We start from the raw sequence: 19,862 nt of genomic DNA on the forward strand, positions 1-19,862 counted from the left end.
TGAATCTGGTAAGCGCCTTATTCGGATCGGGTGGTGTCTGACAGGAACCTGCATTATTCTGCACAAGGTTTTCTCCATTTCTTATCCTGGGACTTGAGGTTCCTCTGCATAATTTATTGTGCTTATGGACTTAATTTCTCACTGCACTTATTTTGTTTTTTTATATGTTTATGAGGGGATGTGATTGGCCTAAAGTGTTCAGCTGGCATTGTGTTTTGATTTTGTTTGTGCTGATTGTTTTTTATTATACCTTACATATATATGCTCAATCAGCTCCTAGATCCTACTCTGTAGATGTAGACGCCAGATCCAGCCAACGGTCCCAAATTTTGTGGTATTTTGCTGGGCAGTTTCTGTGCTTATATATAATATTTTTATATGGTAGGGATTGATTAACAGTGACCATCCATTCCTGGAGTGTGGGTACATCGTCCCGGAGCCATTTTCTAGCTATCAGAAGCCTAGCTGCATATAGTGTTTCCTGCATAATGATATGGTGGTGTCTATCCTGTTCTTGCTTGGGGAGTATCCCCAATTGGCATTGCTTGGGGCATAGCGTTAATGGACAGCCCGTTTAATCGTGTAGGAATTTAACCTATTGTTCCCAGTAGCTCTGGATGGCCAGACAAGACCAAATTAGGTGACAGAAGGAGCTGTTACGGTCTTGGTTTGTATCTCACTAAGCGAGCTGGGGTCAGGTAAGATCTGTGAAGTACGGTATATATGTGTGTAAGCCCGTCAGATAGCTTCAGAGAAACCAATTTACTGGCTTCCAGGGCATCCATCCACTCATCCTCCTCCAGCTCCCCCACTCAGCTACTCCTTAACCACTTCAGCCCCGGAAGGATTTACCCCCTTCCTGACCAGAGCACTTTTTACAATTTGGCACTGCGTCGCTTAAACTGCTAATTGCGCGGTCATGCAATGCTGTACCCAAACGAAATTTGCGTCCTTTTCTTCCCACAAATAGAGCTTTCTTTTGATGGTATTTGATCACCTCTGCCGTTTTTATTTTTTGCGCTATACACGGAAAAAGACCGAAAATTTTGAAAAAAAATGATATTTTCTAATTTTTGTTCTAAAAAAAATCCAATAAACTCAATTTTAGTCATACATTTAGGCCAAAATGTATTCGGCCACATGTCTTTGGTAAAAAAAATGTCAATAAGTGTATATTTATTGGTTTGCGCAAAAGTTATAGTGCCTACAAACTAGGGTACATTTTCTGGAATTTACACAGCCTTTAATTTATGACTGCCTATGTCGTTTCTTGAGGTGCTAAAATGGCAGGGCAGTACAAAAGCCCCCCAAATGACCCCATTTTGGAAAGTAGACACCCCAAGCTATTTGCTGAGAGGCATGGTGAGTATTTTGCAGCTCTCATTTGTTTTTGAAAATAAAGAAAGACAAGAAAATTTTTTTTATTTTTCTTTTTTCAATTTTCAAAACTTTGTGAAAAAAAGTGAGGTCTGCAAAATACTCACCATACCTCTCAGCAAATAGCTTGGGATGTCTACTTTCCAAAATGGGGTCATTTGGGGTTTTTTTTTTGCCACCTGGGCATTCCATGGCCTCCAAAACTGTGATAGGCAGTGAAGAGTGAAATCAAAAATTTACGGCCTTAGAAAGCCTGAAGGCGGTGCCTGGTTTTCGGGGTCCTGTACGCGGCTAGGCTCCCAAAAAGTCTCACACATGTGGTATCCCCGTACTCAGGAGAAGCAACAGAATGTATTTTGGGGTGTAATTTCACATATTCCCATGGCATGTTTGAGCAATATATCATTTAGTGACAACTTTGTGCAAAAAAAAAAAAAAAAAAAATTGTCTCTTTCCCGCAACTTGTGTCACAATATAAAATATTCCATGGACTCGACATGACTCTCAGCAAATAGCTTGGGGTGTCTACTTTCCAAAATGGGGTAATTTGGGGGGGGGGTTGAACTGTCCTGGCATTTTATGCACAACATTTAGAAGCTTATGTCACACATCACCCACTCTTCTAACCACTTGAAGACAAAGCCCTTTCTGACACTTTTTGATTACAAGAAAAAATTATTTTTTTTTGCAAGAAAATTACTTTGAACTCCCAAACATTATATATTTTTTTTAAAGCAAATGCCCTACAGATTAAAATGATGGGTGTTTCATTTTTTTTTTTTACACAGTATTTGCGCAGCGATTTTTCAAATGCATTTTTTGGGGAAAAAACACACTTTTTAAAATTTTAATGCACTAAAACACACTATATTGCCCAAATGTTTGATGAAATAAAAAAGATGATCTTAGGCCGAGTACATGGATACCAAACATGACATGCTTTAAAATTGCGCACAAACGTGCAGTGGCGACAAACTAAATACATTTTTAAAAGCCTTTAAAAGCCTTTACAGGTTACCACTTTAGATTTACAGAGGAGGTCTACTGCTAAAATAACTGCCCTCAATCTGACCTTCGCGGTGATACCTCACATGCATGGTGCAATTGCTGTTTACATTTGACGCCAGACCGACGCTTGTGTTCGCCTTAGCGTGAGAGCAGGGGGGACAGGGGTGCTTTTTTTTTTTTTTTTCTTTATTATTTTTTTGCTTTTTTATCTTATATTTAAACTGTTCCTTTCATTTTTTTTTTTTTAAAACATTTTTATTGTTATCTCAGGGAATGTAAATATCCCCTATCATAGCAATAGGTAGTGACAGGTACTCTTTTTTGAAAAAATTGGGGTCTATTAGACCCTAGATTTCTCCTCTGCCCTCAAAGCATCTGACCACACCAAGATCGGTGTGATAAAATGCTTTCCCAATTTCCCAATGGCGCTGTTTACATCCGGCGAAATCTAAGTCATAAAATGCTCGTAGCTTCCGGTTTCTTAGGCCATAGAGATGTTTGGAGCCACTCTGGTCTCTGATCAGCTCTATGGTCAGCTGGCTGAATCACCGGCTGCATTCCCAGGTTCCCTGTTGAGACAGGAGAGCCAGAGAAAAACACGGAAGACGGTGTGTGGGGGGGGGGGGGGGGCATTCCCTCCCACTGCTTGTAAAAGCAGTCTAGAGGCTAATTAGCTAGGATTGCTTTTACATGAAAGCCGACCGCTGGCTGAAAAGAATGATACCAAGATGATACCTAAACCTGCAGGCATCATTCTGGTATAACCATTCAAAGTCGTGAATTGCGTACCTGAAGACAAAAAAATGGTTAACAATAAAGCACAGTAAACGGTAAAGTATAAAAAATTGCATACCTGAAAAGCAAACATGATAAAACATAATAACAATAAAACAATGCAGAATAGAATACAGTAAAAAAGAGCAGAACAATAGAGAGAGAATAGAGAGAGAACAATAAAACGACAACTATTTTTTTTTTTTATTTTATATTTTTGTATGTGTTTTTTTTTTTTTTACACTTTTTTTTGTAACTGTAACTTTTATAACTGTAACCGGTTCCAGGTTCGGGTCTCTCAAAATGCGATGGCATCTTGGGAGACCCTGTGAAAGTGTGCCTAGTCTGTGCAATGCTGTACCCTACGCTAATACTCAACTAGTGAATGGTAGCGTTCAAAACATTCACCAATGCAAAAACCAGGATTGTCAGGACAGAAGGGACAATAATAGCGGGTGTCACGCCTATATCCGCGCTTGCTGCAGACACGACATTTTTTTGGGGGGGTTCGTTGGGTAGGGGTACTCGGGAGGACATAAAGAAAATGCCTCTCATGCAGCCGACTGCATTTGGTTGGGGATGTGAATGGGGGAAGTACGGGTGCTGCAGAAGTGGTGGATTCCCAATTAGGATTGTGAATGCAGCAGGAAGGGCATTATGGGCACGACGGGCCTGTGTTTGTCTTTTTGGTGGCAGCGGGACACTACTTGTGCTTGCCACCTCACCAGCTTGAACTGCACTTATGGGACTCGCCACGTCACCAAGTGTTACTGCAGTGCTGGTTTGACTACGACCGGGGTGTACTAGGCCGTTGGCGCTTGCCAGTTCACCAAAACGCTACCAAAAAAAAGTGTTAGTGATCGCAGGGATCAGGCCTGATTCTGCGAATGCTGCAGTTATGCGTTTAGTGTTTTGTAAGTGACAGTAATCGATCGATACTGCACTTGGGTGGGCTGGGCTGGGCCGGGCGGAGGGGCAAAACGCAGGTGCTAGCAGGTATCTGGGCTGATCCCGCTAACACTGCGTTTTTGGGAACCCTAAACTGCTGGGGATACTAGTATAGATCTGATCGGATCAGATATTGATCCGTACAGATACTATACCACTAAGGGAGGTGTATGCTGCATGCGTGGGTGTTAGCGGTACTGGCGCTAATCTGACGCTGCCTGGGGCTGGTGCTTGCCAGTTCACCAAAACGCTACCAAGAAAACTGTTAGCGATCGCAGAGATAAGGCCTGACTCAGCGAACGCTGCAGTTATGCGTTTAGTGTTTTGTAAGTGACAGTGATCGATCGATCGATACTGCACTTGGGTGGGCTGGGCTGGGCCGGGCGGAGGGGAAAAACGCAGGTTCTAGCAGGTATCTGGGCTGATCCCGCTAACACTGCGTTTTTGGGAACCCTAAACTGCTGGGGACGCTAGTATAGATCTGATCGGATCAGATATTGATGCGTTCAGATACTATACCACTAAGGGAGGCGTATGCTGCGTGCGTGGGTGTTAGCGGTACTGGCGCTAATCTGACGCTGCCTGGGGCGACGCATATCACCGCCGGGCGATCAGGGGGCTAAACCTTTATTCGGTAATAAACGGCGGGTGCCCTGACACTATAAAAAATAAACGAACTAACCAGCGTCAACCGTAGCGGTTATACGGTGATCAGTGGTGAAAGGGTTAACTAGGGGGCAATCAAGGGGTTAAAACATTTATTAGGTAGTATATGGGGGTCCCTGACGCTATAAAACGCTGACGGCGAACCTAAATATTTACGTCCCTAACTATCATCACTAGTGACACTAATACAGCGATCAGAAAAATGATCGCTTAGTGACACTGGTGACAGGGGGTGATCAAGGGGTTAAAACTTTATTAGGGGGTGTTAGGGGGGTACCCTAGACCTACAGGGGGATAATACTCACTGCCCCACCACTTCTAACTGTCACAAACTGACACCATGCAGTAATCAGAAAAAAAAAAAAAAATACTGCTTGGTGTCAGTTTGACAGGGAGGGGTGATTGGGGGGGATCGGGGGGGGATCGGGGGGCGACCGGGGGGGGGGGGGGATCGGGGGGCGACCGGGGGGGGGGGGGGGGGGGCCGGGGGTGTAAAGTATGCCTGGCATGTTCTACTGTGTGTGTTTGTGCACTCATATGTCTTCTCTCCTCGGCGCCGGAACGGAAACTGCCGAGCCGAGGAGAGATGACATCACATCCTCTGCCTGTGTGAAACTACACACAGGCAGGGGAGGATTCCCATTGGCTGGGAGCGATCGCGAGGGGGGGGCCACGATCGGATGGCCTCCCCCTCGCCTCTCAACGCTCCTAGACAAATGCCGACCGCCGCTGGCACCGGGGGGGGGGGGGGGGGTCCGATTGAACCCCCCGCCCGCGGGAGGCAGATCACGTACGGGTATGTGATTCTGCCTGCCCGTGCCATTCTGCCGACGTATATCGGCGTTACGTGGTCGGCAAGTGGTTAACCTGCAGGTCAAGTCTGATGCTGCAGGTAGTGCGAGACTGGAGTAGTAGGTAGAGGTCAATTTTTTCTCGCCTACTCCTCCACTAGGTATATAGAAGTGAGATCAGGTGTGGAATTTCTTAATTGGGACTGCAGTGCGTGGCAGAGCTGGAGAAAGTGTAAGAACATGGAATTAGGCAGGTCAAAGGTAAGTTTAACCACTTCAGCCCCGGATGATTTCACCCCCTTCCTGACCAGAGCACTTTTTACAATTTGGCACTGCATCGCTTTAACTGACAATTGTACCCAAACTAAATTTGCGTCCTTTTTTTCCACAAATAGAGCTTTCCTTTGGTGGTATTTGATCACTTCTGCAGTTTTTAAACAAAAAAAGAGCAACAATTTTGAAAAAAAAACCAAAACAATATTTTTTACTTTTTGCTATAATAAATATCCCCCAATTCCCCAATTTAAAAAAAAAAAAAAAAAAAAAATTTCCTTTATGGCAGTAGTTTAGAAAGGATGACATTGGGTTTACATCCACTTTAATTGTAATATTGGTAGAATTGCATGTTATACATGTGATTACATCCAAAACCTTACTAGTGGGATGACTGTGCTAAGTTCCTGAATCTACATTTGCTGTGCCAATTATGGCTCTCACATGCCATGTTGGATTTTTTTTCCCATTTTGGAGACTGTTACAGAAGGAGCTAAACATGAGCAGGAACACCCAAAAATTCCAAGTAAACAAAGGCCAGGATCTACAGCAGGTAAAGCTTGCAGTTGAGTATACAAGACATGCAAGTTAAAATGTCTTTTAGGCCCCTTTCACACGATCGGACCGTTCAGGTCTGCCTGTCAGTTTTGACGGCGGACCTGAACAGGCGCTCCATGTTAGCCTATGGAGCGACAGATGTTAGCGGAGACATGTCCGCTGACATCCGACCCCATCCGATCCGCTAAAAGCAGACAGATGGTGCTAAGTCCAGATCCGTCGCTGGCGGATCGGATGAGATCTGACGAAAATGGACATGCTGTCCGTTTTCATCCGATCCCTCCATAGGCAGCAGCGGGGCCTGACAAGCCCCTCCCCGCTCAGTGAGCAGAGAGGGACCTGTCATCCGCCGGCTCAGCGGAGATCAACGGAGAGATCTCCCGCTGAGCCGGCGGACCGAGGCGGGCTCCGTGGAAACGGAGTCCGCCTCGTGTGAATGAGGCCTTAGGGGGACAGGTCAATCTGGCTATACAATCTTTGCACAAACAACATCAGATTTACTAAAACTATCCAGTCTACATCAGGCAGGCCCTTGTACAACATAATTGTTGGTAGATCTAAAGGAAACTACACATAAAAATTGTAATGTGCGGTAAGCTTTACTGAGACAGGGATCTGTGATTGTGCAGAAAGCAATTTTTATATGCACTACCTGGTACAGTAGCTCAAGTAATAAGGACCAAATAGTCACTATGGCAAATGTACCAAAGAAAATGAATAAGCTATTGTGCTGACTAGAAACCAACCAGCATTTAATAAGGCACATAAGAGGGCCAGGAGAGTGGTAGGCAGGGATGGACAGGGACAAAAACTTGGCCCTGGACTTCATCCAGACTGGCCCATTTTAATTTTGCAAACAAGTACAAAAATAGCTTACCTGTAAAATCTTTTTCTTGGAGTACATCATGGGACACAGAGCCTTAAGTAATTACTTAATAGGTTATAGGCCACCTTCAGGTGATGGACACTGGTATACCCAATCCAGGAAGTTCACTCACTATATAACCCCTCCTTCCTTCCAGGAGCACATCAGTTTTTGTAGCAAAGCAAAATTACCTAAATTCAAAAGAGGGGAGGGACCTCTGTGTCCCATGATGTACTCCAAGAAAAGGTTTTTACAGGTAAGCCATTATAAAAATCCTATTTTCTTTATCGTACATCATGGGACACAGAGCCTTACGTAATTACTTAATGGGACGTCCCATAGCAATGCTACTTGAGGGGAAGGAGACACAACCCGGAGGGCACCCCCAGACTTCAGGACCTATACTGCTGCCTGCAGCACACTGGGCCCGAAGGCGCTATCCTCATACCTCCTTACATCCACCTGATAAAATTTTGTGAATGTATGCACTGAAGACCAAGTTGCGGCCTTACAGATCTGAGCCATGGAGGCCTGGTGACGCACTGCCCAAGAAGTACAAACCGCCCTGGTAGAGTGCGCCTTAACTTGAAAAGTGGGAATCTTACCCCTTTAATTATAAGTTTGAATTATAACTTGCCGAATCCACTTAGCGACAGTGGATTTCAACGCCACCTGTCCTTTCTTAGGACCCTCTGGCAGAATAAATAAGACATCACGTCTTACAAATCTGAGCAGTTGTCTTTAAATAGATTTTCACTGCTCTCACCACATCATGACAATGTAGTGACTTTTCTTCTCTGGAACTTGGTTTTGGAAAAAACGATGGCAGGACAATATCTCGGTTCAGGTGAAAACCTGAAACCACTTTTGGCAAAAAGTCTGGACGAGGGCGTTACACCACCCTGTCCTCATGAATAATCAAATATGGCTATTTACAGGAGCAGCCAATTCCGAAACCCTCCTTGCTGAGGATATAGCAACCAAAAATACCAACTTCCTTGTCAGAAGGACTAAGGGAATATGTTGTATCGGTTCAAATGGTGGTTCTGTTGGAACCTTAAGCATTTGTGCATTGTCTACTGGACAAGTTAGGCTTTTATTCACACTGGAAATCGCAGCATCAACTGCTGGTAGTTTCCATTTTTTGGTGAATTTCCCCTCCATGGGATAGAGAACTAAAAATCTCTTTGGAGGGAGAAAATGCTTATCCGGGTGATCACATTCAGCAAAAACAAGCTGTTCCAGTAATGCATGGTCAGGAAAAGCATGCAAACACTGTGAAGGTTTTAAGGAACCCAAGGAAGAAACTGAGCTTTCAGCAGACTCCGTTAGGGGTAGCATGAAAGTAGAACGAACCATCTCCGTAAGAGATTGTATCAGCAATTTCTCAGCTTTTGAGGCTGAAAAAGGTTCATCTACTGTGGTTTCCTCCGCAGAGGAATCGTCGGTTTGTTTTTCCGCCTGATCGCCTGGAGGGTAACGCCTGTGCCCACTGTTCCCCTTGCAAAGGGTCTGAAGTGGAGAGGGGAATCTAGCATGCTTCCTATCCATTTGAATGGAGGATGGGATTAAAGCCGCTAATCTTCCTTCCAGACCCTGCAGGGTGGAGGAAAGGACATCTTTAGTCACGTATACAGGGGCTGAGATGTGAGAAGCAGTTGCACCATCAATTTGTTCCAATGGCTCAGTCTGGCTTGCCATAATTGGTCATTCAGGCGAGGATGACAGCGTGGAGATGCGACTCGAGATCCTAGTGCCTGGAGGTGAGACCTTTGGTACCTTTATGATCTTTGTGGTGTCTTTATTGATAGGCATAGTCCTAAGCACAAAAACAGAGGCACTATTAAATTGCACTTAATCGCTGAACATAGTCACAGTAAAGCCACTATTAAGTTCAGCCTAGTGCTGGGAAAAAAGTCCTTCCTGTATCAGGAATGCCAGTTGCAACCCTCACGTGCCCCACAGCTAATGTGTCCCTGTGTGCAGACAGCTTGCTTCCTCCTCGTCAGCCGAGGAGAGACTGTACCAGCTGTGTTTTTATTATTCTTGCCTGCCTTGCATCCTCTTGGACGTTGCATGGCGCTTTTCCCAGGCCCCGCCCCTGTTTCATTTTTGAAAATGTCCCCACGTTCTGACTGAGCTTTACAGTGAAGACAACAGATTAAGGTATGTGCATAGACACCCTCTAGTGGAGAATTCAGGCATGACAACATTCTTTCCCTTAAAGAAGAAAGCATAGGTGGACTTTTTAGTTCCCAAGTTTCTTCCCTTACCTTATCCCCGCTGCAGGATTTGCTGAATTAACAGACAATCCATCCTTCACCTATCATGGCAGGCTGCGTTTAGCAAACCTTCAAGGACGGGGTCCCTTAATATCAGGGTTCCACTCCCTTGGACCTGTAAAAAGCACCCCACCAGGAAAGCTTTAGGTAATGTAGCATGACCAAAGCCCTGGGTCCCAGGGTCCAGCCCTACAAAGAGAGGCGTTACAGGCAAAACCTCGTGCTTCGGATACGAGGCCCAGGGACCATCCACTTTGGCCTCAGTGACACTTTGGATGGATCCAGCCCGTGGAGGCTATTTAAATCCAGCATGGATCCCTCCTGGAGCTCCTCAGAGCACATCTTTACTTGTGACCAACACCTTAGACACGGGCGAAAAAAACTATGTGCTCCTGGAAGGAGGAGGGGTTATATAGGGAGTGAACTTCCTGGATTGGGTATACCAGTGTCCATCACCTGAAGGTGGCCTATAACCTATTAAGTAATTACTTAAGGCTCTGTGTCCCATGATGTACGATAAAGAAACAAGTGAAGTGGAAGGGCCAACGTCATGCAGGAATATTGCTACAGCCTCATTGGCCAGGTTAGGTGGTATACAGAGCCAGGTTAGGTGGTATACAGTGCCAGGTTAGATGGTATACAGAGCCAGAGTAAATACATGACAATGTGAATAGAAGAGAATACTGGTCCTGTTTCCCTCTTCCTCCATCACCTGCAGAAAAAGTATGAACACATGGCTGTCCCTGCTGCTACAGAACCTCCTTTTCCCCCCTCCCTGAAGTAAACAAAGAAAAAAACTCACATGGGAGTGTAATGGAAATTTGTAAGTTCTGTATATAATTGTATTGTATTTTGTATGTATTGCACATTGCCCTCACTGTGCACACAGCACTAATAATGTTTTCAGTAAATGTTTACATTCTTTCGAGTCCTGATTAGAATAAGCCTGCCTATGTAACGCCCCTTGTTACCATAAACCTACAATTGTAATATTAATGTGATACCTACGTAATCATGTGCATAAAAACCTTCAATTGCGTCATAATAAAGCAGAACAGTTATTTGGAAAGATGCTGAGCGTATCTTTTGTGTCTGTTCCCTACTGCAGTAGTTATTATTAATTTGGAACCACTAATCAATATGAGGATAGGAGTTGCCTATCATCAATTTAACCAAGTCAGGAGTTAGTACACTGAGAGGAGATGCAAATATCTCCCCTCCCCCCTCCCTTTGATGGTCAGGAACGGGACACTGAAATATCATCATCCAGCCCTGCATCTTAGTGTTGTGTGCCCTCCTCCACACATTACAGGTTGGAGACATATTTTGCACAGGGGCACGTTTACAGGTAGAAGCGTTGCTGCTTGAGCTGGCTCTTCCTGCTTGTCATTATGACACGCAGGAGACCTAGACTGCAGAGGGAGACACACAGAGCAAATCGGCCCACCTGGAAACTCCGGGTAGTCCCGAGGGCTAGTACATGGTGAAGTGGATGCAGCTGTTCTCAGATTAGGTCTTGAGATCCTAATGCACCCTCTTGTGTGAGCAATATAAATAGGCCATTAAAATGGAAATCACTAGAAGCAGTGACTGATGGCTTAACAAATGGAACAAATGTCTCCCTATGGCGTAAGCTACACAACTAGGCATTTTGGGGTGATCACTTGCACACAATTAGAACATTACACACTAATTTAAACGCTAATAGGTTATTTAAAGACTGATCCCTGACTTTTTCCCTATCCATTAGAATGTATGTGCTTCCACTGTTGGAGATACTACATCTCACATGCCTGATGAAGGAGTCCTGCGTGACTCCGAAACGTTCCACTACCTGCTCTGTGATGTGATTGATCATGCTTCAATTAAAAAAAAATCAGTTTGGATGCTACTTGGTCAGCACATGGTGTGCTGGCAAATATCCTCATTATCATTTCCACTGTTGGAGACTCTCATAAATTTACAAGAGTTAGGAGTGCAGGTAATAAAGGGTGCAGTGAAGTGGCTCTGCAGCTTACGCATGTATGCCAAATGTGTACCAACTAAACCCCTGTTTTTAACGCATACTTTTATACAGGTTAATTTGGTTGGTAAGCAGACTGGTTGGTGAGTTGAGCTGGGAATTGTCCTTGGATTGTCTTGCATGCATTGCCCTTCCATGTGCTCCTTGCTGTTGTGGACAGTTATAGGTGAGGGCAGGGGCCAGTTGTTTGTTACTGATCCCTTACCTGAGCTTTGTCTTTAATGTTGGCGGTGCTGACAAACCACTGTTTGCTGGCACGAATAATAACAGGCTTCTTGGTCCTCCAGTCATATGGGTAGCTATGTACAAAACTCTCTTCCTTTAGAAGGTTCTTGGAACTTAATAACATCTGTATGACTGAAAATAAAGAACACAATATGAACTGCAGAATATAACTGTATCTGTCTAACAAATAATTAATCTTACAAGCCTTAAAGTTTAAAGTAAAAAAAAAAAGATACAGGATTTTTATAACAGCTTACCTGTAAAATCCTTTTCTTTGAAGTACATCACAGGACACAGAGCCATAGTAATTACTATGTGGGTTATAGGCCACCTTCAGGTGATGGACACTGGCACACCCTAAGACAGGAAGTCCACTCCCTATATAACCCCTCCCACTACTGGAGTATCTCAGTTTTTGTAGCAAAGCAATTCACGTGTATACCAGAAAGAAGGGAGGGACCTCTGTGTCCCGTGATGTATTTCAAAGAAAAGGATTTTACAGGTAAGCTGTTATAAAAATCCTATTTTCTTAATCGTACATCATGAGACACAGAGCCATAGTAGTTACTATGTGGGATGTCCCAGAGCAATGCCAACTGAAGAGAGGGAGACACAACAAAATTAGGGCACCATGAGATTAGAGGATTTATACTGCAGCTTGCAGCACACTGCACCCAAAGGCAATATCCTCATGACTTTTTAAATCTACCTGATAGAATCTGGTAAATGTATGGACTGAAGACCAAGTTGCGGCCTTGCAGATTTGAGCCATGGAGGCTTGGTGATGCACTGCCCACGAAGCACTAACAGCCCTTGTGGAGTGCGCTTTGATTTGAAAAGGTGGAATCTTCTTCTTTAAACCATAAGCTTGAACAATTACTTGTCAAATCCATTTAGAAATAGTAGATTTCGATGCTGCCTGTCCTCTTTTAGGACCAAACAAAACATCCGTTTTTGGAATCTGAGCAGTCGCCTTCAACTAGACTTTGACTACTCTCACCACATCAAGAGAATGTAGTGACTTCTCTTCCGTAGAACCAGGTTTTGGGAAAAATTAAGGTAGAACAATATCCTGGTTTAAATGAAAAAACTTGACACTACCTTCAGTAGAAAGTTAAGATGAGGACACAATACTACCTTATCCTTATGAATAATTAAATATGGCTCTTTACAAGAAAGAGCAGCCAACTCTGATACCCTTCTTGCAGAAGATATGGCTACCAGAAAAACTAGTTTCCTTGTCAAAAGGACCAAGGGAATATGTCCTATAGGCTCAAAAGGCTGTTTCTGTAATGCTGACAGAACTAAATTCAAGTCCCAGGGGTTCAGGGGTGACCTAACTGGAGGATTAAACCGCTTTACCCCCTGAATAAAGCTACGAACCAAAGAATGCAAAGCAAGTGGTCGCTGAAATAATACCGATAAGGCCGAGACCTGGCCTTTGATAGTACTCAAGGCCAGCTTCATTTCTAACCCCATTTACAGAAAGTCAAGGATTCTACCTGTGACATACTCCCTGGGGTGCCAACCCCTGGATTCACACCAGGAGACATATGCCTTCCAGACTCTATAATATATGATTCTAGAGGCCGGCTTCCTTGCATAAACCAAGGTAGATACCACTGAACCTGACAGCCCACGCTTCTTCAAAATGTGGGTCTCAATAGCCAAACCGTTAATTTTAGCGTTTGGAAGGTATGATGGAATACCGGACCTTGCGAGAGAAGGTTTGGACGTGGTGGTAGGGTCCATGGGTCCCCTACCGCCATCTTTATGATCTCTGCAAACCAAGATCTCCTGGGCCACAAGAATCACCAACTTCCCTCCCTGCTTGATCCTGCGAAGAAGTCTTGGAAGCAGCAAAACAGCAGGGAATGCATAAATCAGTGAAAACTGATTCCACGGGAATACCAAGGCATCTGTTCCGCATGCTAGCGGATCTTTTGTTCTTGACACAAAGTTGTCGATCTTCTTGTTGAACCTGGGCGCAAACAGATCTACGTTCGGAATCCCCCATCTTTGACATACTGTCAGAAAGATATCAGGGTGAAGAGACCATTCTCCAGGGAACAACTGCTGGCGACTCAAGTAGTCTGCCTGCCCATTCTCTATTCCAGGAATTAAGACTGCTGATAGGCAAGGTACAATGTTTTCTGCCCAAGTTAGGATATGATTCACCTCTCTCTGGGCTGCATGACTTCTCGTGCCCCCTTGGTGATTGATATATGCCACTGCTGTGGCATTGTCGGATTGGATCCTGACAGGACAATTCTGTAACCTGAACATCCAGGCCCTCAGGGCCAAGCGTGCTGCCTGAATCTCTAGAATATTGATGGGCAAGATCATTTCTGATCTGGACCATTTCCCTTGGACAGTCGCCTCTTCCAGGACTGCTCCCCAACCCGAAAGGCTGGAATCTGTTGTTACCACCTTCCAGGTAATTGATAGGAAGGATTTTCCCTTCTGCAGATTCTTGGTTATCTACCACCAACTGAGGCTCTAGGGGACCTTTGGAGACACATTGGAAAATCTAAAGCTTGGACCTTCTTGTTCCAAGCCGATAGGATACTGTTTTAAAGCAGTCTCGAATGAAACGGAGCATAAGGAATGGACTCGAATGAAGCCATCATCTTTCCCAACAACCTCATGCAAAGTCGAATAGAAGGATTCTTCTTTGCCTTGACTACCTGAATCCGCTCCCTAATGGCACTGATCTTCGCCTGGGGTAAGAATACGCTCTTCTGGACTGTATCTATGATCAGACCCAAGTATTCCAATCTCCTTGATGGTTTTAAGGAAGATTTCTCTAGGTTGAGAATCCAACCTAGGTATTCCAGGTAGTTGACCGTGGTGACCATACTTTGGTCTAAGCAGGCTACCAACTGGTCTATCAAGAGCAGATTGTCTAGGTACGCTATAATCGTTATACCCTGGGCCCTTAATCTGGCTAGAGGAGGGGCCAGGACCTTTGTAAACAGTCGAGGTGCAGTAGCTTGACGGAAAGGCAGAGCTACAAACTGAAAATGAAGATTTTCTACCTCGAAGTGTAGATATTTCTGGTGAGCGGGGAAAATCGGCACATGGAGGTATGCATCCTTGATGTCGACTGACGCCAGAAGTTCTCCTCCTTGTAGGATGGAGACTACTGATCGGATTGACCCCATGCGAAAAGAGCAGATATTCAAAAACCGGTTTAGATCTTTGAGATCTAGAATGGGTCTGACATCTCCATTTGGTTTTGGTACCGTGAAAAGGTTTGAATAAAACCCCAATCCCTGCTCTTCTATGGGGATCACCAATATCACCTTTTGAGACAAAAGATGGTCCAATGCTTGAAAGAGACTTCTTTTTCTCTTGATCCCTGGGAGCGTTTGATCAGAGAAAACAAGGAAACGGGGACTCTCGGAACTCTAGTTTGTACCCTAGAGTAATTGAGGAAGCCACCGATTTGTCTTGACACTCTTCCTGCATCATCTATCGGACAAGTCAAACTTTTATTCACAGAGGATATAGCAGCGTCAATTTCTGGTATCTCCCATTTTTTATTAAACTTTTCCTCCATAGGATAAAGTGTTGCAAACTTTTTAGGAGGATAAAAATGCTTATCTGGGTGATCCCACTCAGAATACACAAGCTTTTCCATCAAAGAATGGATAGGAAAGGCATACACAGCTCGGGGAGGCTTTAGCGAACCCAAACAAGAAGTAGGTTTATCAACTGACTCAGTTAAGGGTAGCATAAATGTGGAGCGGACCAATTCAGTAAGAGATTGTACCATCAATCTTTCAGATTGTGAACCTGATATCTCCGCATCTGACCCCTCAGAAGAGGAGTCATCAGCCTCTTCCCGGTCCCCTGAGAAAAACTCTTCATCTCATCAGCTTGTGGGGGGGGGTGTGAGGAGGAGATCCAGTAATCCAACCGCCGCGCAGGGGCGGTAAAAAACGGAGCGGCATCACCGACCGTTCTGGCCTCCCCCTAATCCAGGGAGAGCTTTTTTCAGGTGGGGGGTGTTTTTGTAAGAAAACCCCCCCCCATCTTAACGGACGTGCTCTATACAGTCCCCAATGGTGACTTTTAGGCATGAAAACATTTACTTTTTAAAGGAGACAATTCATAAGAAACTTAAAAAATTCCTTAGAAATCTCCACTTACCTTTCCTGCTGCAGGGTTTTTCTGTGGTAAAACCAACAGACCCAATCTTCACTTCTCACGGTGGGTTCCGTTTAAAAAACCTTCAGGAACTGGGGCCCCACACGTAAAACACCCCGCCAGAAAAAACATAAGGCTGAAAAAACCAAAAGCACTGAATCATGGGGTCTAGCTCTCTAGAAAGACAAGCGTTACGGGCTAAACCTCGTTTCTTCTGGCACGAGGTCCGGGTACCATTCAATTCGGCCTAAAAAGACACTTTGAATGGATCAGGCTGCATAGCTAGCCCCAGCAAGGATTGCTCCAGTGGAGCTCAGCACAGCAAATCTTTACTCGTGACAACACCTTAGACACTGGCAAAAAAACTGAGGTACTCCTAGTAGTGGGAGGGGTTATATAGGGAGTGGACTTCCTGTCTTAGGGTGTGCCAGTGTCCATCACCTGAAGGTAGCCCATAACCCACATAGTAATTACTATGGCTCTGTGTCCCGTGATGTACGATTAAAAAAACACATTTTCACATTGCTACCTTACCCAACTCTTGTAAAACTATTCATTTTTTTAATACAAGCTTCATTTTTTCTTATGTATCAGTGGTTTCTGTGCTAGGACGACAATGCTTACTTGGACATACACCTCCACCAGCAGACCTTTCCAGCCGTGAGCTCTGTGTCAGCAATATGTTTGAGATTGCTTGTCTGCTCTGAGAGACTCACACTCAATTATACTCAGGACATCTGTGGGAATTTAACTATCCATTGACTAGTGCTACCTTTCAATATTACAATAGCTCCTTTGAGCTTTATTTTTACTTTTTCTATTAAATGGCTGCATGGCATTCACTCACTATGTCTGTTTGAGATGAAACCCCAATTCTGTGAGCTGGCCATAAGCTCTCTCTTTAGTGCTGTCTCCCCTTCCGTGCTGTATTACCTGCATAGAGGAACTAAACCTCATGGCCGTTCTGTATACATATACTTACTTTCTGTGAAAAATACTGATAAGCGCCTGAAGAAGTGTCATATCGCGAAACATGTCGAGCTTGTACCCCCAAAAATTTTACCCCCACTCTCTTAAGGGAACCCCCAGTGGTCATTACACTTATTGACCCGGGACCAGCGGCTAGAGTTGGATGTGCTGATTACCGCCTATATAACTCTGTATTTTATATGTTTTTTAAAGTATTTTTGTACATCTGTTATTAATAAAATAACAAATTTTTACTACATTGGTGCCTGCAAAATCCATGATTCTTCTTCAATAAACTTACCTAGTTACTAGGACGTGGCACTTGCTACCAATATTTATACACCCATAGTACCATCCTGTGGTGGTGTATCTTTGCTAGTTCAATTGACAATGCTTACTTAGCGTTAGTTTATGAGGAAGCAGTTTTGCCATCTTAGGATGCGTGCTCCCACTGCCTACAAGTGTACGTGCTAACACGCAGCGCACCTGCAAACTGACTGCAATGGAGCATTGGGCATGTAATCCAGTGAAAACTAGTCGTGTTACAATCTGAAAAAGTGTTCCCATGACTGTGCTTCTCACACACCCATTGGAAGTAGCCTTAGATTGTAAGCTCTTTGAGCATAGGTACTGATGTGATCGTATAGTATGTAAAGTGCCATGTAAACTGATGGCACTATATAAACAACTGTAATAAATAAATAATAAATCATAATAGCCGAACGTGTCTCATTAGATAGCTGTCCCAAACACTGCATCAAATTCTGGGGGTCCTTAGGTATTTTTAAAAATACATACCAGCTTCATTGCCATCTTCAAGTACAGCTTTGGTTTCTAAATCAGCCCCTGCTCCAGAAGTGTAGCAACCAGCTTCATCCACCAGGCAGTCCTTCAAAAAAAAAAAAAAGATAAAAAAATCATTTACAATAAATAGAACTTCACCAGGTTCACTGATGCGATGCGGGAACCAGCGCGGGTTCCAGCATCACATCTCTCTCACAGGCAGTTCACTTCCTTCTGCGAACTGCTGCGAGTGTCATTACATTGTTAATGACACCCCCAGATCGGTTCACAGATCTTAGCGCGAACTGTGAACTCACACATGAATCTGATCGCTTAGGTGAGAACACCCATATGATCCAATTTCAGTGTGGGGGAAAAAAAAAGTCCCTGCATTTTTTCCCCCTGCGAATCTAATGTAAATTCAGCCATACAACTGTATGGCTGAATTGGCATCTCACAGACATTGCATGTGATCGGCACTGCAGGTGTGGGTGCGAATCACATGCAATGTCTGATCACAGTAGTGTGAACCTGGACTCAGTCAGAAAATTACGTCCTGCTAGATCAGTTCAGGCAGGCACTTTTGCAGGTATAGCTATGTAAAACATTAAACAAAATAAAAGTCTATACTGTTTAAAATCCAGTAATGCAGGGTTTCTCCTTGCTCTGTTGCGCTCCTTTCTCAGCACTGTGCCTAAAATCATAGCCACTAGGGACTGATCAGCTAACAACTTTAAGATTTACTGTTGGTGAAGAAGGAAGAAAGCAACAGGAATGGGACATGATTAGGAAGAGGGAACATGATTAGGAAGAGAGAAAAGAAAAGCAGGAGAGGCGACAGGGCAACTCTGCTGTCAGTAAGACACAAAAGAGTTACATTTACAAGGAAAGTGTCCTATCTTACCTCCCTGAAAATTTCTCCTTTCTCCCTCATCAGTCTGTGAAATTCAGCACTGTAAAGTTTCTGTCAGCCTTCCTCTCTATCTAAACCAAGACATACAATCGTGGCTGGAAATGTTCATATTTTAATTACAGAAGTGGCAGATTATTAATTCTTCAACTCTCTGAACACCACTTAGTGACTCACCCTCACTGATGTAGTTTCCTTTCAGCAGATGAGCGTATGAAGTTCACCATGGACATCCCAGGCACCCGGGAAGGAAAGACAGGCCCGGAACGCATGGAAGGCAAGGGTTGCATCTACACATGCATGCTTTACAACTGCCTGAATTATTTCTAAAATAAAGCCAGCAGCTCAGTGAAAATGTAAAAGAACACTCAGCTGCGAGTTTGTGTACATATTGGTACTGCCACTGCCATATTAACAGATGTGGGAGTGAAAGATTAAAATAAACCTTTTCTCTGCCCATACTAGGGAAATGAAGATACATTAGCCACATCACATTGGTGGTCAAAGGGTGAAAGAAAAAAAAATGAGCCAGCAATCACCCCTCCCACCACATTGATTTATTACATGAAGCATTGAAAAGCATGCTGAACTTTCCTTTAAGAACTTACAACACTGCTTGCATACTTTAAAGCATTTTGTGTGTATCTGAGCCAGTTAAATAGATCGATCTGACCTAACTGTTAGGAGTTCCACCCATAAAATTAACTTTGCTTTATTCAGCAACATTAAACCTAAGAAACAACATTTGGAAAAATTTAATTTTTTTTTACTCACTTTTTCAATGTCTGTTGCTAAGGGGTGCCTTGTAATCTGCCTCTTCCCGGCGCCTGACGTTATTTCCCTTGGCAGCGTGCTCGCTAGTGCTCCTGGGAGATGCTTGTCATCATTTTCCAGGAGTCAGTGGGCAGGGCCGAGGGCTTCGTTGCCACTAGAACGGGGCCACTTCCGACGACGACGCCCGTTGTGGTGGCAATGTCAGAAGTGTACAGCGCTGCAAGCCATACATACTGCGCATGCGCAAGAACGGGCAGGGCATGCTAGTAGCTCAGCTGCAACTGATCCCAGAAGATAGTGCTTGTGGGCTTCAAATGCCCACATGCAAGATGGAAATTGCCAAGGAGCAATATAACATATCTTCCTCGGCAATCGAGCAGCGATTCATCAGAGGAACGTGAGTGCTATTAATAAGATTTAAAAAAAATTTTTAACAGTTGGAACTCCGCTTTAAGAGAGGGAGTGTGTCATCCTGTAGTATGTG

At 44.1% G+C, this 19,862-nt stretch overlaps 1 protein-coding gene across 1 annotated transcript in view; it reads right to left on the minus strand.

Moving 5' to 3' along the window:
- Positions 1–19,862, minus strand: part of IARS2 (isoleucyl-tRNA synthetase 2, mitochondrial) — a 161,927-nt gene that overhangs the window by 91,380 nt on the left and 50,685 nt on the right. Inside the window, exons 10-11 of the mRNA XM_073628359.1 lie at positions 17,710–17,800; positions 11,771–11,922 (exon numbers count right to left, since the gene is read on the minus strand). Coding sequence (XP_073484460.1) covers positions 11,771–11,922; positions 17,710–17,800 — 243 coding nt within the window. The remainder of the gene's footprint in view (positions 1–11,770; positions 11,923–17,709; positions 17,801–19,862) is intronic.

Source organism: Aquarana catesbeiana, linkage group LG04 (genome assembly GCF_042186555.1).
Source record: "Aquarana catesbeiana isolate 2022-GZ linkage group LG04, ASM4218655v1, whole genome shotgun sequence".
Lineage (NCBI taxonomy): Eukaryota > Metazoa > Chordata > Amphibia > Anura > Ranidae > Aquarana > Aquarana catesbeiana.